Genomic DNA, 23,872 nt, shown 5'->3' with positions numbered 1-23,872 from the left:
ACCCACGTTCATCCATCCATGCCCATACTCCACTACTCCATCTGACACCCTCCACCATGCCTCTGTCCTTTGTCCCCCACGCCTCACGTTCTCCCCACTTCCTCTTGTTCCCCACGCCTTCATCCCTCTCCCTCCTCATACGTTTCTATAAAAACGAAATTACTCAACATTTTGAAGGGGGATTTTTTTTTTGGATTTTAGGAATTGATTCAGTGTTTAGGAACACTCACCATTTTCCAACCGTAGTTTTCACTTTTCCGGTGAACTTTAGCCGGATTACTCTAAATCACTATATTTTCATACAACCAAAATTTTGGGTTTAATCGAAGCATCGTTTGTTCGTCGTGTTCGAGTAGATTCGAGACCTCGACGCTCCATTTCACTGCACCAACAAAAGGTCAGCGCTATTTTTCCTCTTGTCATTTGGTTCAGATTTTGAGATATGCTAATGATTCTGTGTTAGGTTCAATTTTTGTGGTGCTGCGAAATAAGTTTTATGTACTAGCATAATCTAAATAATTGTGTCTGTTTAGGTAGTTAAACACGTATCAATAGGTTAGTTTAATTTTGGTTTATTTGACCGTGTGGATCATTCTGAGATTATCCTTTTATGTTCTATGCGTTATAGTCTATTATGTTAAGCGTCGCCATTGTTAGTTTAGCTTGTCGAGTTAAAATATATCCCTAAGCATTATGTAATCGGTTTGTGTTAAACATGTATTCTAGATTAGTTGTTTATTCTGTAACAGAATTAAGATATGGATGATTTCTGATCTGTTTTGTGAAGAACATGATGGTTTGGTGTGGCTTAGTATTTGTTTGAGTATTGATTCTATTTTGGATCATATTTGAATCGAATTTGTAGTTTTGAGTGATTGTCCTCTTGTTTGGAATCTCGGAATTGCCTATTGAGATTCAGAATCAGCCTGATATACCCACTGATTGCTATAATGTTTAAGACTATAAAAAATGAGAATGTGGGAGCATCCTGTTTAGTCTCTACTTTGTTGTTTTATTTGAATCTTATCCAGCTCAAAAAAAGGGGATATGAAGGTTTTTGGTTTCGAAAGTTTATTTGGATACGCATATATTGCTTAACTAATATGAGTTTAGTTTAGGAGCATGTACTAGTTATTAGCTGCCAACTGCTTCAAACTTTAAAAAATTGCTTATAAAACAGCCCTGTAGACCCCTTGTTCTGTGTAGATATTATGACTATCAATGGGTCTGAATTGTTTCCATTCTTATGCTGGCTTTTGATCTACCTATACTATACATTATCATATTTTTCACAGATGTGCTTACATTAGGATATCCTCTAGATTCCTTATGCCTATTATACTGGAAACTAAACAGACCATAAGGAACAAAACCCTGCCTTGGTCTTGCTACTCTAGAAGGTAGTTAAAACTTTCTTTATAAATTATGTGTTTGCCTAGGTGTATAGCTTTCTTATACAGGACAAGCGTAGCATTAGCATTTTTCCCAAAAAGATATGAATCTCTTTACTCTTGATAGATTTTTCTTGACTGTATCAGTGTGTTCCAAGTCCGAGGGTTATTTGGTGTTTCTGGGAAGTTAGTGTTATCTTGTTATGAATCCTAAATAGTGAAATCTTGTGTTAATCCATCACTGTGTTTCTCCCATCTAGATATGACTGATGCCATATGAACTTCTAGTCTAATTTTGAGCTTGCATTACTGTTGTTGTTCAGATTAAATGTGATTAGCCAATAAAAGGATTCACGTCAGTAGTAAAGTCCTAAGTCATGAATGTTTGCTTGGGTGGACATGGAACAACATCAGTGCAATCCTGTTTAATTCTGAATCACAGATGATTGTTGAATCACCCTGACCAATCTTAATTGTTAACCTCTGCAAACTTGCCTCTGTTTTTCCTATATCGCCTATTCTGAGTCTTGTGTGCTAAATACTTACCTTGTTTTAAGTTAGGTAATTGTAGTCTAGTTTGAATGTCCTGCCATATACGAATAAAGGTGTTTGAAACATCAAACTTGCTGATCCTTCCTTGTAGCATGCACTGTTCTAGTTTAAGTCTATGGTGTAGCTTTAATGCGATTTAGTCCATGTTTACTTCCAGTACTTGTTTCATGAGTCCAAATCTGTTTGGATCTTAAGTGTCAAATCTCTATTATGTTGGAGTAGAACAATAACATCCATCCCTTTTAGATTTTGGTATTTCCTTGTGTTAAAATTAGATTTCTCATGTTTAAGTAATCAGGCAAGCTATCTTGTTTGTTAATGTTTTAGTTGGCTAAGTTGAGGCTGCTTTGCATAACAGTTAGGCAGTTATTCTTCGTGTTGCTGTTGCAGTAAAGAATGTAATACGTTACTGGCTGCTACAATATGATCTCGATGCTATATTTAAGGAATCACTGGTTTTTTAAGGGAAACAAATATTTCATGTGATGAGAAATGTAGTGTTAAGCCTTGCTGCCTACTGTTTTTTGACGTATCTACAATTGAGTTGTTGTACTTGGCATAGTTGATTGGTTGGAATACTTTCAATACACTTATAAATGTTTTAATTTTGTTGAGGCAATGTGGTATACCTATGTATCTGTGAAGTATATTCATAAAATACATTGATAAGGACGTATACTAATCGCTTTCTTTTGCTCTTGTGCATGACTATCATCGTACGAATTCGAGAGACTCGTTCTTCCTCCGTATTTGGAGTTGGGCTAAAAAGCCCAACATGACCTCCCTCTTGTCCAGCCTCTATCCGCGGAACAAATAGAAAACAAAAAATCTGGGCCAAGCCCAAATGGACAAGAACAGCGCAGCAGCAGTATAAATAAATTTATTGGGCCGAAGCCCAATAGGCGATGAACAGTTCGCAACAACATATTAAAGTTGCTGGGCCGAAGCCCAATAGCAAACAGATCGCGGCAATAGTCCTTAAAAAATGGACTGGTCCATTTGCTCCTCGTTCCTTCTATTTCATTTTTTGTTGTTGTGTATTTTTATTTGCTTTGTATGACTAACATCTTATTTTATTTCATTAACTTAGATAAATTCTAGTATATTAAGGGTTGTAGTTTAATAATGGGTAGTTAATTCCACAAATCACATTCACTTCTATTTTTAAAATTATTCATAATATCTATAATATATATACTTTTTAGAATGATTGATTTTCAAAATAGCATAATTACATCTTTTGGCTAAGGGAATCATAATTTATGCTTACTATTTTAGAAGTGTAAAACGTCATAAATCTTACACTAACGTTAGCCTATTCTAAGAAATAAAAGCTAATTAGTATTAACGGATAGCTTTTTCTTTCACTTTAATTCCTCTCCAACACTTGAAATACGTATTTGTTCGAAACAATTTTAGCACAATATATATATATATATATATATATATATATATATATATATATATATATATATATATATATATATTAAACTATTAGTCTTTATATGAAACCTTTAAAACTTATTTAACATTAATCTTACAATAGCTCTTTTAATTTGTGAGTCGGCATAACTCACTTTTTCTTCAAATACCTATAAAACATCACGTATCTTATAACTTTTAGTTTATTTTAACTAAACTCTTTATGCAACTATTATTTTCTACAAGTTTTTACTTTAAATAACTTTAGGAATACTTATAAGATATTTTCTTAAACATTTAAACACTACATTTACGCTTAGCCTAATTAAATTTTAGTCTGGTCGGTTAACCATTGTTAATGGGTCTTAAAGGGTGCCTAATACCTTCCCTTTAGACTAATTGAACCCTTACTCAGATCTTTTTTGGTTTCGTAGACTTTACAATAATATCAACTTTAGATAATTATTTTAATAAACCTTAGGTGTCCTAATTCACCGTAAATAATTAGGTGGCGACTCCTTAAAACAAATAACAAAAAATAGGAATCTCCAATATGTCGTACTTCTACTTTAACTCCCGGGTTAAAAAGGGGTGTGACAATGATGTTAATCATAAGGAAACATATGAAATGGATAACTTTAAAATTGTAAGCTTAAGGAAGGCTGTTCAGACCCCTTCCTTTTTTGCTTCTTTTTTATTTTCCTTTGCCCTCTTGGTGAAAGGCCTTGTCTAGAGACAACTTTAGTGATCTCTTGAGTAACAGGATCTTCTTCATCTTGTTTTTTGGGAGCAAATGTCTTGATAAGACACTCTGCCACCTCTTCATCTGAGGATCCTTCTTCCCTGTCCTCTTCTTCATCTTTGTATTCAGGATTTTCTAGTTCATCCTCAGAAGAGTCTTCCTCCCCTTCTTGCATGATAGTGTTGTTGCTGCTGTACCCTTGTTCTAAGTTTGGCCCATGTCTGTTTTTGGAGCTGTGTTCCCCTGGAATCTCCACAGGACCCAGGTCTACAAACAGTTGTCCACTCATAGCTGATGTATCCTTTTGTAAATCAGGGCCTGATTTACTGTGTTGGTCCTCATGTTGATTGTATCTTTTCCTGTCTTTGTCCTGATTTACCTTTGCATCATCTTTTCTCTTGGTGTCATTATTGCTGGTGTCTATGTTTACAGCCTTGCCAACAATAATTTTTTCCTTAGTGTCTTTGTCATTGTCCTTCTTGCTGCCTTTTCTGTTCTTCTCCTCAGGAGTTTGCTTCAATCTTTGTTTAGCCCATACCAACTGTGTCATGAAGTTATTGGTAGGTATCTGCTTGACATTGGTCTTGGACTTCTTGTTGGTTTTATTCTTGTTGTTGTCCTCTTTTGTATTCTGATTTGCATCATAGTTGTTGTGATTTTGAGTCTGTTATGTTATTGCCTCAGACTGAGCTATTTGTTTCTAAACTTGGTCTGGAACATTAACAGGTTGTTCAACTTGTCTCCTAGCTGTATAAGTACCTGCTTGCTCCTTTGTATACTCTTTGTCCCTGTTATCGTTGTTCTTGTCAGGGGCTTTGATTTGTTGATGTTTGTTGTTGTTTGTTGTTGTTGTTCCTTTTCTTTCTATTCTTGACTTCTGTGAACCATCCTCATCGTCTTGTTCCTTGTGTCCCTCTTGTGTGTCTACCTGCTTATTCTTGTTTTTGTTAGCCTGCTTGTTGTTCTGACGATCCCTTTTGTTGCCTTCTTTTTGTGGTTCTTTCTTTAACTCTTTTTGATCCTTCTTTCTGGCTTCCACTTTGCATTTGGTAATTTCATGCCCCTGCATTCTACAAGATTTACAAAATGCAGGAACCCCTTCATACTCCAATTTCTGCTCATATCCTTTTTTTCCAACCCCATCATCCTCTGTTCCCAGCCAGATTGAGTCCAGAAGGGGTTTCATTAAATCGACTTCTACTCTAACTTTGGCCATGTGGTCTGGTCTTACCTGTTGTGGCAGAATCCTCCTTCAGAGGTATTCCAATTGGGGTGAGTATTTGCCTCAAGTATTCCCATTTGAAGAGATGGAATTTCAATCCTGGTAGCAGAACCCAAACAGGAGCAAGAGAAGTCTCTTCATTTGGGTCAAAATCCCGTGACCATTTGAATATTCTCATAAGAGATCCTCCTATTTCCATAAATCTTTTGAAGTAGGTTTTGTTAAAATCAGTTTCATTGAATAATTCTATGAAAACATGTCTGTGATCATAAGCCCCTAATCTTAATTTTCCTTTGATATAATTAGAATTGTGATCTAATTATATCAATTTGTGGTCTTCCCATCGTAAATTTTCCAACCAGAGTAAATTTGCAATCATTGGACATTTCTCCGTAGTAATCAGTGGCGTTAAAGAGAACGACTGACTTACCATTGTGAGTAGTATAGTTGGCAATCACCGGTGCAGGGGAATTCGTAGTATATGAGGACGGAGCTCCGGTAATAGCCTCTATATAAGAATTTTTTTGGCTCGTACCCACCTCCACCTGCATCGGAGCCTTCAGAGGATCCTTGGGTTGAGTGGTACGCGCTGTTTCACTGGTTATTGGAGGATCCATTGGTGGCGCGTGTATAGTACACGCTATTTTACTATCGAGATGGGTCACAAAAGGGGACTGTTATTAGCCTAACGGTCAATTTTGTACGGAGAGGATTTTTTAGAACATGTATGACTCAACAAGTCCATAAATATCAGTTAAATGCATCTTTTTTCTATAAGAAAGATTACGCATATAACTAACACATATTTGGGCCAATTCTTGTACTGTTAGTCCATAAATATCAGTTTATTTAAAGCAAATATTTCATAGTAATGTGTAAACTAATTTCTATAGCAAGAAAGCTTATTTAAGTTTCATCAAATTAAGAACGATTCAATAAAGAGTATTAAATTTTTATTTAGAAAAGCATTAGGAAAGACGACCTCCTCTAATACCATGTGTTTTTGATCAGCAGTTAAAAAAACATTAGGAAAGGCTACCTCCTCTTACCATGCAACACAAATTATTATACTTTTGTGTTGAATTCAATTTCTTGTAGAGCACATACCTGTGTTTGAAGTAAGCAAAATCAAAATATTAACATAGGCAACAAAAATAATAGGGAAAAGGGTTCAAAACACGCTTAAATTATGGCCGAAATTGCTATAACACACCCCAACTTTGCGGGGGTCCTATGACCCCCCCCCCCCCCCATTTCCCCCTTTTTTGTGTATTATTGACGTGTTTATATGGTGACTTGGACAAGCAAGTGAGCACACACTCTTTGAGCGCGTAAGGGTAACTTAAAACTAAATGGACCAGTCTGTATTTGCCACGTAGCAGTCTAAATAATATCTTTTTTTTCCATTAATTCCACCAAATAAAAACTCTAACGACAGGAGTTGGTGTTATTCCACCGTTGAGTTCCACAGCTGAGTTCTTCAAATCGACGCCGCTGCTTTGAAGAGGGAAGTTTGGATTCCTTTAAATTTCTTCTCTTTATGTTACATTTTAGGGCTTACAATTTCTTTCCCTAAAATTTCTGTTTCAAGTTTAGGGTTAGCTATGGAAGAAGTAAGATTGGATTTGAACAAAATGTTATGATTTGCGTGATTAGTGGTACGTAGAAATCGAGTGCGAGGGGGAGAGTTTTTTGGGTTTGTATTTGGGAAAGTTGAGAAATGTATAAGACACGTCTGATTTTAACATTTCAACAGCACGTGTATACACTCGTTTGAGTTTGGTGACTTTGTTGCCCAGGTCACCATATAAACACGTCAATAATACACAAAAAATGAGTCCAAGGGGGTCATAGTACCCCCACAAAGTTAGTGTGTGTTATGGCAATTTCGACCATAGTTTAAGAGTGTTTTAAACCCTTTTCCCAAAATAATATAGATTGTATACTTTTGAATAATTCAAATTGAAGCCTTATTATGTAACCTGTTGGGTCCATCCCCTCATTTTAGGGAAGAAAACACTTCCCTTGTTTTGAGGAAGAAAACATCTTCCTTATCTTTGACAAATTGTCAAGTGCTTGCTTGAGTCACTAATGACATCAATAGGTTCATCTCATACCTATAAATAGGGAAGCTTTCTCATTTGCTAGACACACCAAAAATTGAAGAAGACAACACATCCCAAAGAGAGAAAAATCTAAGAGAAATACTCTTAGTGAAAGGCCTAAGTAAGAGAAGGTCTTTGAGAGAATTTTTAGTAAAAATTCTTGAGTGTAATTGGGATTGGGGTTGTGAGATTGAGTGTTGAAAACACTTGTAATATTTCTTCTTTAATAAGATCTGCAGCAGCAACGTGGACGTAGCTCTCACATTGAGGGTGAACCACTATAAATCTGTGTGTGCTATTTATTCTTCGCTTACATCACGGCGTAAGTAGGTTCTGTCTAAGGAGGTTGGTATTTAAGTGGTCCAGCTGTGACCCTCCAATCTTTCCTGGGAACCTGCTTACAAAGGTCGGATTTGGGATTCAAATCCTAACAACTGGATTTGGGATTCAAATCCTAACAACTGGTATCAGAGCAACAGGTAGTGTTGTGATTTAGAAACGATGGGAGGCGAAGATGGTACGACGCACGACATCGGTAAATTCGATGGTACAGATTTTGCGTTCTGGAGAATGCAAATTGAAGATTATTTATATGGCAGAAAGCTTCATGAACCTCTGAGTCCGAAACCAGAGGAGATGAAGCAAGCAGATTGGGATCTCCTCGACAGACAAGTTCTGGGAGTCATTCGGCTAACGCTGTTGAAGAACGTTGCTCACAACGTGGTAAAGGAGAAGACCACCGCAGATATGATGAAGGTATTGTCTGATATGTATGAGAAACCTTCGGCAAATAATAAGGTATTTCTCATGAAGAAACTATTTCATCTAAAGATGATGGAAAATGCTCATGTTGCTGCACACATAAATAAATTCAATACCATTGTAAATTAATTGTCATCGGTAAAAATTGATTTCGATGATGAAGTACAAGCTCTAATTTTGTTGGCATCCCTACCAAATAGCTGGGAGCCAATGAGAGCAGCGGTTAGTAATTCTGTCGGCAGTGACAAACTAAAGTTCAACGATGTTAGGGATCGTATCCTTGCTGAGGAGGTGCGCATGACAGATTCTGGAGAGGCATCGACGAGTTCTGCTTTTAATGTTGAAAACAGAAGCAGAAATTATGACAAAAACTACAACCGAAATAGGGGCAGATCGAAGTCAAGGAATGGCAGGGGTCAATCCAGACCAGGACGAACACTTGAGTGTTGGAACTGTGGAAAACCAGGTCAATTCAAGAAGAACTGCAGGGCGCCAAAGAAGGAGGACAACAAGGGGGCTGGAATCAACGCTGCTACGGAAGACATTGGCGATGCGTTGTTGCTATCGGTTGACAGCCTGATAGACTCTTGGGTGCTTGACTCAGGAGTGTCCTTTCATACCACCCCACATCATGATATAATGACAAACTATGTGGCTGGGAATCTCGGCAAAGTTTATTTAGCCGATGGAGAGCCGCTAGACGTTGTTGGCACGGGAGACATTAATTTGAAGATGTCAAATGGATCCTCGTGGAAGATTACAAAAGTTAGACATGTTCCAAAGCTGATGCGAAACCTGATCTCAGTAGGTCAGCTTGATGATGAGGGATATGATCTCAACTTTGGTAATGGGTCTTGGAAGGTGGCGAAAGGTGCTATGGTAGTTGGCCGAGGAAAGAAGATTGGCACTCTCTACATGACGACTAGCTGTCGTGATACTGTTGCTGTGGTTGACAACACAAAGAAGACAGATTTGTGGCATTGTCGGCTGGGACATATCAGCCAGAAGGGGATGAAGCTGTTGGTGACAAATGACTTAATTCCGGAGCTGAAGACGGTGGACCTTCATACGTGTGAGAGCTGCATTCCCGGAAAACAAAAGCGAGTAAGCTTCTCAAATGCAGGCAGGGAGTTGAAGGTCGAGAAGCTGGAATTGGTGCACACAGACGTGTGGGGACCTACCACTGTCCCCTCTCTTGGAGGATCACACTACTACGTGACCTTCATTGATGATTCAACCAGGAAGGTATGGGTTTATTTTATGAAAAATAAATCCGATGTGTTTAGTGTATTCAAAAAATGGAAAGCCATGGTCAAGAATGAAACAAACCTCAAGTTGAAGTGTTTGAGGTCCGACAACGGCGGAGAATACACCGATGGTGATTTCAAATGGTACTGTGCCGATAATGGGATCAAGATGATGAAGACTATTCCTGGAACGCCGCAACAAAATGGAATAGCCGAAAGAATGAATCGAACGTTGAACGAGCATGCTCGGAGTATGAGAATGCACTCTGGACTGCCCAAGACATTCTGGGCAGATGCTGTCAATACCGCGGCCTTCTTAATTAACCGAGGACCGTCAGTTCCCTTGGATTTCAGAATTCCAGAAGAAGTCTGGAGTGGCAAGAAGGTAAATCTTTCATTTCTGAAAGTGTTCGGCTGCTTATCATATGTTCATAATGATGACACGGCTAGAAGCAAGCTTGATCCAAAATCAAAGAAGTGTTACTTTATTGGCTATGGTGACACCGAGCTTGGTTACCGATTTTGGGATAAACAAAATCGGAAGATCATCCGAAGCAGGAATGTTGTCTTCAACGAAGAGGTACTGTACAAAGACAAGTTGCAAAAAAAATTCAGAATGTCAGGACAAGGAATCGGAAATAGTCGATTTGAGAGACTTCCCGACACCTGAGCTGCAGCCAGGTACAGCCGAGGCAGAGGAACAAACAATCCGAGAAGGTGCTGATGAAAGTGCTGATTCTGAAACAAATAAACAGACGCCAATCACAGAACTGCGTGGATCATCCAGGATCAGGAAGCCGATTCACAGGTACTCTCCATCCCTCAACTACATTCTACTCACTGATAGAGGGGAGCCGGAATGTTATGAAGAAGCAATGCAAGTCGATGAATCGACTAAGTGGGAGCTGGCAATGAAGGATGAGATGGATTCACTATCGGCAAATCATACATGGGATTTAGCCGAGTTGCCAAAGGATAAGAGGGCATTGCAAAACAAATGGGTTTATTGGATAAAGGAAGAACCCAATGGAAGCAAGCGTTATAAAGCAAGGCTGGTTGCAAAGAGATTTCAACAGAAAGAAGGCATCAAACTCTCACAAGAAGAATATGTGAGGAAAGTTATCAAAAGGTTCAACATGCATGATGCCAAGCCAGTCAACACCCCCTTGGCTGGACACTTTCGGTTGTCAAAGGATCAGTCGCCGACAATCGAGGATGAGAAGAAGCAGATGGACAAGATACCTTATGCATCTGCAATCGGTAGTCTTATGTATGCAATGATATGTACAAGGCCAGACATTACACATGCCGTGGGAGTTGTCAGCCGATTTATGAGCAATCCGGGAAAGCAACACTGGGAGGCTGTGAAGTGGATATTCAGATATCTGAAAGGCAGCTCGAGTTCAGCTCTGTATTTCCGAAAATCAAAAACAGGATTGCAAGGGTATGTTGATGCTGACAACGGTGGTGATGTTGATAGTAGAAAGAGCACATCCGGGTATGTTTACACCTTCGGAGGTACTGCAATCTCTTGGGTTTCCAAGTTGCAAAAGATAGTAGCTCTCTCTAGTTGTGAGGCTGAGTACGTTGCTGTGACGGAGGCCACAAAGGAAATGATGTGGCTACAATCTTTTCTGCGGGAATTGGATCAGGACCACGAGGGAAGTGTGCTATATTGTGATAGCCAAAGTGCCATTCATTTGGCAAAGAACCCGGTCTACCATGCTCGAACGAAACACATACAACTCCGGTACCATTTCATTAGATCAGCTTTGGAAGATGGAGCGTTAGTGCTTGAGAAGATCGCAGGGAGTCAGAATCCAGCATACATGCTGACAAAGGCAGTGGCGATAGACAAACTGAAGCTATGTTCAGCTTCAGTTGGCCTGCACGAAGTATGAAACTAGGAAAGAGCTGCTGCATCGATCAAAGTGTGAAGACTAATTAAAATTAGCCTTCAAGTGGGAGATTTGTTGGGTCCATCCCCTCATTTTAGGGAAGAAAACACTTCCCTTGTTTTGAGGAAGAAAACACTTCCCTTGTTTTGAGGAAGAAAACATCTTCCTTGTCTTTGACAAATTGTCAAGTGCTTGCTTGAGTCACTAATGACATCAATAGGTTCATCTCATACCTATAAATAGGGAAGCTTTCTCATTTGCTAGACACACCAAAAATTGAAGAAGACAACACATCCCAAAGAGAGAAAAATCTAAGAGAAATACTCTTAGTGAAAGGCCTAAGTAAGAGAAGGTCTTTGAGAGAATTTTTAGTAAAAATTCTTGAGTGTAATTGGGATTGGGGTTGTGAGGTTGAGTGTTGTAAACACTTGTAATATTTCTTCTTTAATAAGATCTGCAGCAGCAACGTGGACGTAGCTCTCACATTGAGGGTGAACCACTATAAATCTGTGTGTGCTATTTATTCTTCGCTTACATCATGGCGTAAGTAGGTTCTGTCTAAGGAGGTTGGTATTTAAGTGGTCCAGCTGTGACCCTCCAATCTTTCCTGGGAACCTGCTTACAAAGGTTGGATTTGGGATTCAAATCCTAACATAACCTAGAGTCTGATTTAAATAAACAGAATTAAAACTTAATGAAAGTCATATTGCTAGTTTAACACTGGGTGTAATTAAGAGAATAAGCATTTTTAGAAGCCGAATTAGTACAAAACATAACAGAAATATCATGAGACAGAAAAGGAGAAGTCACTCTTTTGTTGCAAGATTAGTACGTGTAAGAGAATACACAACTTTTAAGCAAAAATAGCTATAAAACAATATACCACAACAACATACCCAGCGTAGTGGGTAGGACAAGGTAGAAATATTCTCCATAAATATTTTCAGAAACTATTATTTATGAGACAAAATTAAATCCAAGTTTAAATAACAAAAGAATGAAAAGTTTACAAAACAGGTCTAAACCCTTCACAGTTTCAAAAAGTTGTCAATTTCGTCATCATTTTTTTTGTGACGATGTACGAATCTCATATTCCAAGAATGGATGGTTAATATCATGGCAATGTCTTGACAATATATATGTAGTATTCACTTGCGTAATCTCATATTCGAAGAATGGATTATTAATATCATGGCAGCTAGATTTAACAAAATATACTAATAATGTTAATCTTGACAAAATCTCATTTACTTGGTATACTTAAAGACCTCATTACACAAAAAAGAATTTAATCGGCCTCTAGCAATCTACACAAATGAAAAAAAAATGAAATGAAAAAGAAGAGATCAACTGGTTGAATCCTTATAATTTTGACGATGATAAGAAAATAAACTTTGGCCAAACTAAAATGAAGGAAAGGACAAAAAGAAAGATCAACTCATTGAATCCTTGTTAGAGCTAGGAGGCCGAATGAGGAGTACGTTCTGATTGGTTGCAGTTCTATATTTGGTTAGCGGTATACAGTTTCCTATAGAACTCGAACGTAGCGTTTATAAAGTCGCTAATCTATACAATCTCAGGAAAATGAAGAGATTCTCTACAAATTTTATCAGGTCACAAATTATTGCTTATAAAGAGATTTACACACGTTATCATTTATAAATAATTTGATCGTAAAAATATGTTTTTAAAACGTCAGTACATTGAACTTAAACTCTGACCATATATTTATATTGTAGGATTAACAAAGCTCACCGTAGCATGGCTGTTCTTGAAAACAAAGAGGAAGGAGAGAGGTACTCCCAGCACGGCCTTCGCAAGTTCCTTCAGAATCGCCCGCCTGAAGTTATGCCTACCATCAATCGTTTCTTCTCCCAGAAGAATTAATGCTCCATTTGAATCTTAGTCATCCATAAAGATTTCTTATTTCTTTAATTATATATGTGTGTCAAGAAGAAAGTTTAGGTTTTTATGTACCGAATTAACATTGGTCAATTTGTCATTCCTTGTGAGTATTAATGCTCAGTTTGTGTTACGATTATCTTCATAGTTTCTAGATTACTTGCTATTTGAAATACATTACGGTATTTAATTTGTTGAATTTGACTTTATTTCTTACTCCCACCATTCACTTTTAGAGAAAATAGTTAGATGCCCCTCAACGTTTGGCCGGTTTAATTATGACGCGTCCAACTTTTGCGGGCGTCCTATTACCCCCCCCCCCTGATCATTTTAAAAGTGGAATAATTTGCCCCCCGAAACGCAATTTCTAGATTTGAAGTATGCAGTGAAATACACGCGCCAACCAACATTTAACATGATATTTTTCATTTAAATCCAATTTTTTTACTAATTTTTCCATAATTGTTCTTCTTTCTAACATACTTCCACCATTTGTCCACCATTAAACAATTTTAGAGCTCCAAATTGAAAAAAAATAGAAACCCATTTTCCCTAATTGTTCTTCTTTCTAACATACTTCCACCATTTTTTCACCATTAAACAATTTTAGAGCTCCAAATTGAAGAAAAATAGAAACCCATTATTCAAAGGCTACCAAAAATCAATAGACAAAGTATTGGTTCATTGAGAAAACTTTGCACTAGCTTAAATTAAAAAAAGAAAAAAGAAAGTTGTCGGAGTTGAAGAGGGAGATGGCGGAGGTCGCCGGATTATTCCTTTTTTTTTAATTTCTTTTTCATGTCATAATTTCCTTCCTTCCTTCAAGATTTGATCTGTTTTATAGCCAATTAGTGTAGATATTCGTATAATTTTACTCAAATTTGCAGGTTTGTTATGGGTGTTCATGATATGAAGTTTTCTTATCTAGCTAAATTCTTGATTTGATTCTTATTTTATTTAATGTTGGCATTTAGATTGATGGGTCATTTTGATCTTATTTGTTGTTACGAGAAAACATGGAGTTTGCCGGTGGAAATTTTTCCGGCAACTAAAATCCGATGACCTGTTGAAGAGAAGAAGAAAGAAGAGAAAGAAAATGAAAAAGAAAGAGAAAGATATAAACAAATTAGAAAATTAAATAAAAATACAGCTTTTATAAACTATTTTTGTGTCTCTCTCTCTTTGAGAGAGTGAAATGCACTCTCTTTGCCACCCCAGCATTCAGGGACAAATTATTCCACTTTTAAAATGCTCAGGGGAGTAATAGGACACCCGCAAAGGTTGAGTGCGTCATAAATCATAATTAAACCGATCAAACGTTGAGGGGGCATCTGACTATTTTCTCTTCACTTTTACTTGTCCACTTTTGAATTTGCACACCCCTTAAGAAATAATAAATGAAGCGCATAATTTACCAATGTACCCATATTAATTGGTGCATATTTTTATTGAATTTAAAAAATGATTTGAAGTGAATATTTAATACTATGAGTAAAACAGAAAAAATGAAATTATCTTCTCTTGATATGCTAAAAGTGATAAGTAAAAATGAAAATTTATTTTTAAAATACTGGGCAAATAAAAGTGAACGGAGAGAGTATAGGTTAAAATTATTATGCTTCAATTTGTTTTGTCCTTCCACGGCCCCCTCGGCATGATACTATGGCTAGAAAATCAAAGTTTCTCTGCAAATTCTCTGCCAACAATCTGTTAGACACATTATCCATTCAGCTCTATGGGCGGAGTTAGGCGTAGGGTACAACAAGGAATTTAATTATCTAACCTGCTTCGTCAAAAAATTACATTATATATATAAAGTTATATTACACTAGTTAATTTGTCTCTGCGCGGTCATAAAAAACAATCAAAATGTGACTAAATAATCATTGTTATAAATAAAAATTATAAGAAAAATCAAATCAAATAAGTAAGCTAAAAGATATAAATTCTATTTGCGAAGTCATGATCTAAAGGATGGTAATATGTATCCGGGGAAGAAATAACAAAATTGTATGCATAAGAATTTTCTAGCATTTAGAAATTAATTACACATATAACTGTAATATAATTTGCAACATCCGATACAATGATTAAAAAGAAAACCCACTCTTAAATAAAATATAGTAGTAATTTTAAACTTGATTATAACACCTTTCTGCAAGGTTAATATATATTTTCACTTCTAAACATTGGAAATGTCTCTCTCGATCCATTATTGTAAGACTAATGAATATCAGTCAGTAAAATCTCTTTTACAGTACAATAATAAAAACTTTAAGAGGAAAAGAAAAGATGAAATGGTACATTTGGATGTTTCAAAAGTTCATTGTACCATGATATATAACTAAGAAAAAAAAACACTTAATCTAAATAAAGGAATACAGAAGCAAAAGCATGGGATTCAAAAGAAAATTCAAGAAAGCAAGTGAACGTAGAAAATAATCCAAAATCTCAAATTACTCCGTCCCAATTATGCAAAATTGGAAAGGAAAGAGTGTTGATCATCTTGTGAGTATTACCAATTTTACTATGTGAATATATCAATAATTCAACATGCCAATAATGAAGGGAAAGGGAAAATTAGACCTAAAAAAGGTGCCAAGTCACTTTTATATATTGTGATCATAAATTGAAGGAAAATGAAAAAAAGTAGGAAAACTATAAAAGGTTCTTTGGCGTTAGGAAGAGCCGTGTTATCTTTACTAGATAAAATCAACTTTATATAAATATTGGAGATTTTTTTGTGAATTGCGCTATGAAAGTCGTAATAATTAAAATTTTACCACTGTATAAAGGAATATACTCTCAAATTGACTCAACAGAAAACCAAAACCAAATCCAGGAAGACAAAAAAAATTCTATTAATTTTCTTTAATTTGTTGCTTTATATTGATGGAGTATTACAATTACAGTAAATCTACCTATCAAAAAATATACAAAAAATATACAATAAAGACCTTGTAGAAATCTTGATGGGTTTCCTATTGAGTTTTTCACCAGACAGTGGCATGTGGTTCAAGAGGATGTCTATGAGGTAGTGCTTAGTTTTCTCAAAACTGGCAAATTGTTGCAAGCTTGGAACTGTACAGCTGTAACTCTTGTACCAAAAGTCCAAAATCCTACTCATGTGAAAGATTTTAGACCCATAGCCTGCTGCACTACTTTGTACAAGGTTACTACAAAATTTTTGAAAAATAGACTTAAAACAGTTATGAGGGACCTTATTGGTGGATCTCAGTCACCTTTTGTGGAGGGTAGATGCATTACTGACAGCATTAGTTCACACATGAAATGTTCAAGGTCTATACAAGGAAAGGGGTGTCAACAAGATGTGTATTAAAAGTGGACTTGGAAAAAGCTTATGATATTTTGAGTTGGGACTTCCTTCACAGAATGATGATTGATTTGGGCTTCCCTCATCAGTTTGTTATGTGGATAATGGAGTGTATCTCTACTGTTTCATATTCATTGACACTGAATAGGGGAGTAACAAAACTATTCCAAGGGAAGAGGGGTGTAAGACAAGGGGACCCAATGTCCCCTTATCTCTTTATGCTAGAAGTGGAGTACTTGCAAAAGGAGTTTGATCAGCTAGCATTAAACAGGGCCTGCTACTTTCATCCCAGATGTAAGAGATTAGGAATTATTCACATATGTTTTGCTTATGATCTCTTGATGTTCTGTAGGGCTGATCTAAATTCTGTTAGACTACTGCTGGACACATTAACTAGGTTCGCCCTTGGTTTTGGCCTACAAGCAAATGCAGAAAAAAGTTCAGTATATGTGGCTGGTGTTTCAAATTACTTGAATATGGACATCATTCAGGCTGTAGGATTTTCTGAAGGGTCACTATTTCACGACCTAACTTGTGGGTCTAGCGAGCACCCACACTAACCCTCTTGGTGGGTGAACCCTTCCCTTTACTTAACTATTTTTTATTTATCACATGCGAAAATTAAGTAATAAAAGCAGTCTAAATATCCTAGATAAGTACTAAATGCGGAAATACGAACGATACCCCAAAGGTCTGGTCAAGGCATAGTACAAGAGCCTCTAACAAAACTACATAAGTCTGAAATGATAAAATACATAGTGTCTGAAATACTGTCTCGAAACAGAAAGACAGATATCATAAGAGGAGTTTTTCGGCCGCGGATCTGCAACATGGCTTACCCTGAAAACTCAATAAGAAGCCTCGGGAATTACCCACGAGGTGCTGGCATGGATCCTGTGACGAACTTTGCACTAAAAAAGGAGTACAATAAGGTAGTATCAGTACAAACACTATGTTCTGGTAGGTATCATAGGCCGACAACAATTAGTTCACATATATGAAGAAAGAAATCAACAAGTAGACATATAAGCAGTTAAGTACAGTCACTAAGTCTATTCACGCAAAAATCACAGTATTAGGAACCACAATAGATCTCAGAAATCTCAAGTCATAACTTAGGTGGAAGTCTCTAATGCTCGAGTCCAACAAGTTTCTAAGTAAATAATTAGCAAGCACACAACAACTCAAATGAATCATCACCCAGGAAATCAATGCAAAAACGTACCATGCAATGATATGAATGCAATAAACAGAATCAATGATATGAGTATATAATATGAATGCATGTGCCATGCAATGCAATGCACCGGCCAACTGTCTAATACCGTACACACATGCTACGGACGGAAATCCTCCACATCTCAATAGTCATGACCCATGGGGAACCCGCGACGTTCATGTACCAGTTACTCCGCACACAGGCCAGGGATGACTTTCAGAATTGAAAAGACATATACCATATTAAACCTGTATACAATATTTCGCTCCGGTAACAACCTTGGATCACAGACTCACATGTTTCTTTCATCAATGTCACTAATAAACTTTCATCATCAATACCATATCACTTTTGTCATGATCTTTCCATTGGAACCACATCACATTACTATGAGAAATGCAGGATGAAATGCATACATGAATGTTGAATTCAACAGTAATCATGGGGGTGAACAACCACAACCACATCCGTAAATAAACTACCAATACGCAATTATTCCTAGATCTGTGCAATGCCTCATCCGGAACAATTTTCCTTCGGACCACATATATAATATCAAATAATATATGCATGAGATGCCATATGAAATATGAATATAGTAAGCACAATAATAAGAAGCCTCGGATGTTTCACTTTCTCACTTATCATTATTAGTATCAAGACACAGTTCAAACCAATGTATCACATGAAATGAGAATGTATGTCGTGCATGATAAGCTCATTGACAGTAAATCATAATCAAGATCTCATTCGTGTCTTTTCATAAACACACATCACAATTCCAACCTAAATCATTATCTTTTCCTTTTTCGATGATAAGTGTCTTAATAAGAGAGAGATGAATGCATAACTAAAGACAACATAGTAGATAGGGCGATAAGCCCAACATATCATATATGGCGACAAGCCCAATCATGATAATAAGGCAACAAACCCACATAGTCAACAACAATACCAACCTAAGTATCCATCCCAACTTCATACCCGAAGGCCTAACATGCTTTTCCTGTCAATATCTAACTCCTACATATGCTTCACAAATTGAAGTCCAATCGAAAAGTAAGCCGTAACCTACCTCGATGCCCATCTGGTGCCACGAACCATCAAACGTGAGTCTCACCCTTCCGAAAAGTTTCCGAGTACTCAAAGTCTAGTCATTATCAAAATCTAAGTTAGAAACGAAGACTAATGATACCCATATTGCTATAAATTCTTCCAATCAAACTTTAAAAAGGGGAAATCGGGCCCACAAGGGAAAAAACAGAAGTTTAAGATTGAAAACGATAACCCAACGTTCTAGAAGTTCAATACTACTCCTCAATTGCTAATTAGGCTCAATTAGTCATCAAAATCATCATTAGATAAAAAATACCCAATTTAGGACAAACCCTAACATTCCATAATCAATTCCTTAATCCAAAATAGAGATTCAAGCTTATTATCCACTAATTCATAAGATTCCATGTTTAGACTAGCAAGATTTATCAAATAAAATCATTTCCAATGCTTAAACTACTCACATTAGTTTCACCATAGATTCAAGCTTAGAAGGTAAATAAACATAAAACAAGATAAAAGAAACTTACTCAAAGATGAATTAAATCCAAATGCTCCTCAAATTTCCCTTAGAATTCGTAGGGTTTCAATTTTGTGAATGGGGAAGAAGTTGTTCGAAATGGGATTAATAAATGTTTCTGGTTCAACGTTTCTTGCTTTCACGGACTCTGTTCCGCTTATGTTATCCCGCCTCAGCGGATAACCGTCCGCTGAGGCTGACCTCATTAAATGACTCACCACTTTGCTTCTGCGGGCCAAGTCCTGCTTAGGCGGACCTCCAGAGGCGGAAACCCCCTCGCGGAGGCGAGACATCAGAAAACCAAATTTTTTGGTTTTCACGAAGTTCAATCCAAAAATATCAACATCCATCTGAGACCTCCCAGATACAAATTGGACATCCAACCACAAGTAAAAATGCGCTACGAACCCAGTCGTTCCCTCAGAATTCCCAACGGAGGTCTATTTGACCGGATCAACCCCCAAACGACCAAGATCAAGTTTCCAACCAATGGTACAAAACCTTCCAAATGCCTCAGGAACCGAATCGAACATCCACCAAGTCATAATCAACCTCCGAACCTCATGGAACCGATGGAATTTCGAAAAAAGGTATGTTTACCCAAAATTCAACTATTGGTCAAACCTTCTTCACTTTAAAGCTCTAATTTCCTCAAATCATGCGAATACTCACCCGACGACCTTGGGAATCGTGTCACCCATCCCCGCAGGTCAAAATGACATTAACGGGGCTCGAAGAAGGTTCAATGAGGGTAAATAGGTCAAAAGTGCAATAAGGACCAAACTGTCACGACCCAACTAATGGGCCATGATCGGTACCCGGAGCTGACTACCGGGCACTACTCATTATGCTAACCATCACCCAACATGTACACACATAATCTCCAAGGCAATACATATATAAACATAAGCCCTCACGGCTGCAAAAATGATATACAAAATGTACACTGGTATATTCATGGAACATCTACTACCCATGCATACATATCTACGAGCCTCTACTGGAGTCCTGAGACATAAGGACGGGACAGGACCCCGTCATGCCCAAATATAAACACAAAAGAACCCATCAATAAGCTGCACCTTCGGAGTAGTGGGGTGCTCTTGTATAAGCTGGTATAGCTCCTAAGGATCTGGGCCGCCTCCCTGTCTACCTGCGGGCATGAACACAATGTCCATAAAAAGAAAGGACGTCAGTATGAACAATGTACTGAGTATGTAAGGCATACACCATAACATAATAAAGAGATGCAATAATATAAGATAAAGGGATAACCTGTAACCGATTGCCTCTTAAGGCGGAGTCATGCATGCTAACTTATATATCAGTCAACATCATATCATATGAGCATATATATATAACTGCCCGACCATTTAGGTACGGTGTGATCATCATTAGCCCGCGTCCGGGCCTCCCGCGTTCGTGGTGAACATCTCAGGCCGCCCACTAGTGGTGTATGCCCATGCCATATAGACATGGTATAATCATCATCATAGTTGCCCACTACGCCTATCGTAGTGGTGTCTGCCCAGCTAACTAGGCACGGTGTAGTCTTACATAAACATAATCTAAAGCATGCATGAGAGCTCAAGTAAAAGCTACATCTCTATCATAAGGACATAAGGTCGGGTGCCTCCGATTACATTATGGAATGATCCTCATTGCTATGCCTCACCTTGAAGGAACTAAGGTTGTGAGGTGAGGTATCAACAAGAAATGACATCAATGGAATCATAAGGATAAGAATATCAAGCTCATCATAGCATCATTATCATCATAGAATATATCATCTCTATCTCATAAGAGTCTCTTAAGGATCTTTAATTGTCACCTTTGGAATGTAAGAATGTCATGGAAATTTAGAAAAGAAGTCATGCCTTTGAAAGAAGGGACTAGCCTTAACATACCTTTACGTCGCTCTAGCTTTACCGACTAAGTGCTCCCCTCTAATACTCACAATTCTACATTTAAGAGAATTCGTACCAAGGTTAGATAACCGGAAACATGCTTTAAATCTCAATTAACAATCTAAGAGCTAACGAAAATTGGGCAGCATCTCCTTTGTTTCGATGACTTCCTCCACATAATAAACAACCCCCGAACATCAATAACGACACCCACAATATCTTTTGTTAATAACTTCATCAAGCTAGACATTATTCAATTCTCAACATTCCCTATCAAAATCATTCATAACCCTAACTACGGCACAATACCGTATTTCTTCTCGTACAATGCTTTTACAACATCATTAATACTATTCATAGCAACATTATACTCATTACGTATCAAGGACTATGATTCAAGTCAAGTTACTATTCAAGAGTACCAATATTTCCATATTTGAACTCCATACTCTACTTTCTTTCATAATCCAAGTCTTTTAACCACTCAATATTCTTAATGACATGGAATGAACATAAAACTCACCTTTTCGGATGTAGGAATGGGCTTTGGATGGCAATACTTTACTTGGAGAGAAACCTAACTTCAATCCCAAAGAGATGCTTGGCTTCCAGCAACCCTAATGAACATCCAAACACTTGATTTCCTTGACTATTGGTGTTTGACCTTTGATTTCCCTTGGATTTGTGTTGATATGATGAGAGAAATATTTTAGAGCCTTCAAGACTTAGAGAGAAAATGAAATCTGAAAATTTTGGACAAGGGTCGTCTATTCATAGTTGGGACTAGAAAATTCCAGAGAGGCGGTTCGACGGCCGGGTCGATGGCTCGTCGACGTATCGACGGTCCGTTGACTTGCTACGTCGACTTACACCTGTAATTCCCTGATTGTAGAAACATGTTGACGGTTGGGTCGACGGTCCCGTCGATGTGTCGACGGTCCCGTCGATGTGTCGACGGTCCGTCAACTTGGTCCTTCGTCTGGCGCCTGCAGGTCTCAGTCTGCAGAAATATGTTGACGGTGCACAGTGACGGCCCGTCGACATTGACTGGTGTCTGCAGGATTCCCTGAATCCGTTCAAATTGCGTCGATTCGATTTGTTCAAAGTCTAACCCCGTAAATCACCAGGAATACCTGCTGGTACATTTATATTCGAGGCAAGATATTCTCTACCTTAACATTCTCCAACAAGGTTTCTTCTCTCTTCTCAAATGACTTTGAAATCTTAATTAGAATTATTAAGTATCCCTTCTTACTGTAGGGACATCATATACACCTTAACTCACGTTAGTCTATTTAACGCACAACGACATGAATTTTTTTGAGGTGTAACACAAACGAGTCGTTACACACTACCTTTAAAATATCTGGAGTTCCTCTGGCAAAAAAAAAAAGTGCTGGCCTTTGGTGGAGAAGATCACCGATAGAATAAACTGCTGGTCATCAAGACTACTCTTCTATGCTGGTAGATTGCAACTGATCAAGTCAATCCTGTTTGGTATATAATCATACTAGGCTCAAAATTTCTTATTGCCAAAGAAAGTGATGAAGATGGTGGAATCCTTGTACAGATCTTTTCTATGGACTAGGCCATTTTCTATCTCTAAGAAGGCTCTGGTTGCTTGGGAAAGAGTGTGCATGCCCGAATCGGCAGGGGGACTGAATGTCATTAATCAGTGCTTATGGAACAAGGCAGTTGTTACAAAACAATTCTGGGCAATTGCAAGAAAGAAAGACTGTCTTTGGATTAGATGGATACATAGTTTCCATATAAAAAATAATGCTTTGGATACATTTCCTATACCTAAGAGTGCAACTTGGGTTGTCAGGAAAACTTTTAAACACCAGGGAACTTATTCTTGGGGTGCAGGGCATGTAAGGAGGGATTATGAGCAGATTGGCCCAACTTTAGTAGGGTGCAAATTTCAGTATCAAGAAGCTATATAAACTGTTGACCCCTCAGTATCCAAAAGTTCCATGGAAGTATATGATTCTGCAGCCTCAGTTGTATCCAAGATTCAAGTTTAATCTCTGGTTGGCTGATTAGCTACTGTTGATAGACTGTTGAAATTTGGTATTACAGTGCCTCAAACTTGTGTGTTTTGTGGTCTGACTGATGAGCTATTTGAGCTTCTGTTTTTTACTGTCCATATGTCAAGGGTTTGTGGTTCAGACTACTGGTTTGGTTGGGACAACACAGAACTATGGGAGACTGATAGACTGAAATCACTTTGATAAACTTGGGGGCTAGAAGGAAGTCTGGTTATTGAGCAATTGTCAATTACACTTTTGGTATGTTGATATACTTGGTATGGAGAGACAGAAATGCTATCAGATTCTAGAAAAGGACAACCTCAGCAAATAAGTTATGCAGGGAAATAGCACAGCATATACACATCAGAGGCAGGCATGCTTCCAACTGGCAGGGACCTCTTCAAGCACTCAGCTCTTATCCTTAGGCCTGTTTTGAGATGTTTTGTAAAGAATAACAATATGTACTTAGTTTCTTTTCAATTGTAGTTTGAAAATAACTTTTTTCCTTGTAATTAGGATTATGGATGGTCAGCATCCACTATGTTTTGTACTGAACATTT

The 23,872-nt window shown here is 37.6% G+C and overlaps 2 protein-coding genes across 2 annotated transcripts; one reads left to right on the top strand and one right to left on the bottom strand.

The window, feature by feature from the left end:
• Window positions 1-4,003: 4,003 nt before the first annotated feature.
• On the bottom strand, window positions 4,004-5,528 carry LOC132624353 (uncharacterized). The gene is made up of 3 exons (XM_060339146.1): window positions 5,339-5,528; window positions 5,036-5,256; window positions 4,004-4,771 (listed from the first exon to the last, which is right to left on the bottom strand). The coding sequence occupies exons 1-3, from the start codon at window positions 5,526-5,528 to the stop codon at window positions 4,004-4,006; spliced, it is 1,179 nt and encodes a 392-aa protein (XP_060195129.1).
• A 7,397-nt stretch (window positions 5,529-12,925) lies between these two features.
• On the top strand, window positions 12,926-23,513 carry LOC132624352 (uncharacterized). Its single transcript, XM_060339145.1, has 5 exons — window positions 12,926-12,954; window positions 13,081-13,137; window positions 16,244-16,543; window positions 16,636-17,088; window positions 23,339-23,513. Exons 1-5 carry the CDS (start codon window positions 12,926-12,928, stop codon window positions 23,511-23,513), a joined length of 1,014 nt encoding a protein of 337 aa, XP_060195128.1.
• Window positions 23,514-23,872: the final 359 nt, after the last annotated feature.

This window comes from Lycium barbarum, chromosome 12, assembly GCF_019175385.1.
Source record: "Lycium barbarum isolate Lr01 chromosome 12, ASM1917538v2, whole genome shotgun sequence".
Classification (NCBI taxonomy): Eukaryota; Viridiplantae; Streptophyta; class Magnoliopsida; order Solanales; family Solanaceae; genus Lycium; species Lycium barbarum.
The sequence above is the reverse complement of the archived record's forward strand: the minus strand, read 5'-3'. Positions and strand labels throughout refer to the sequence as shown.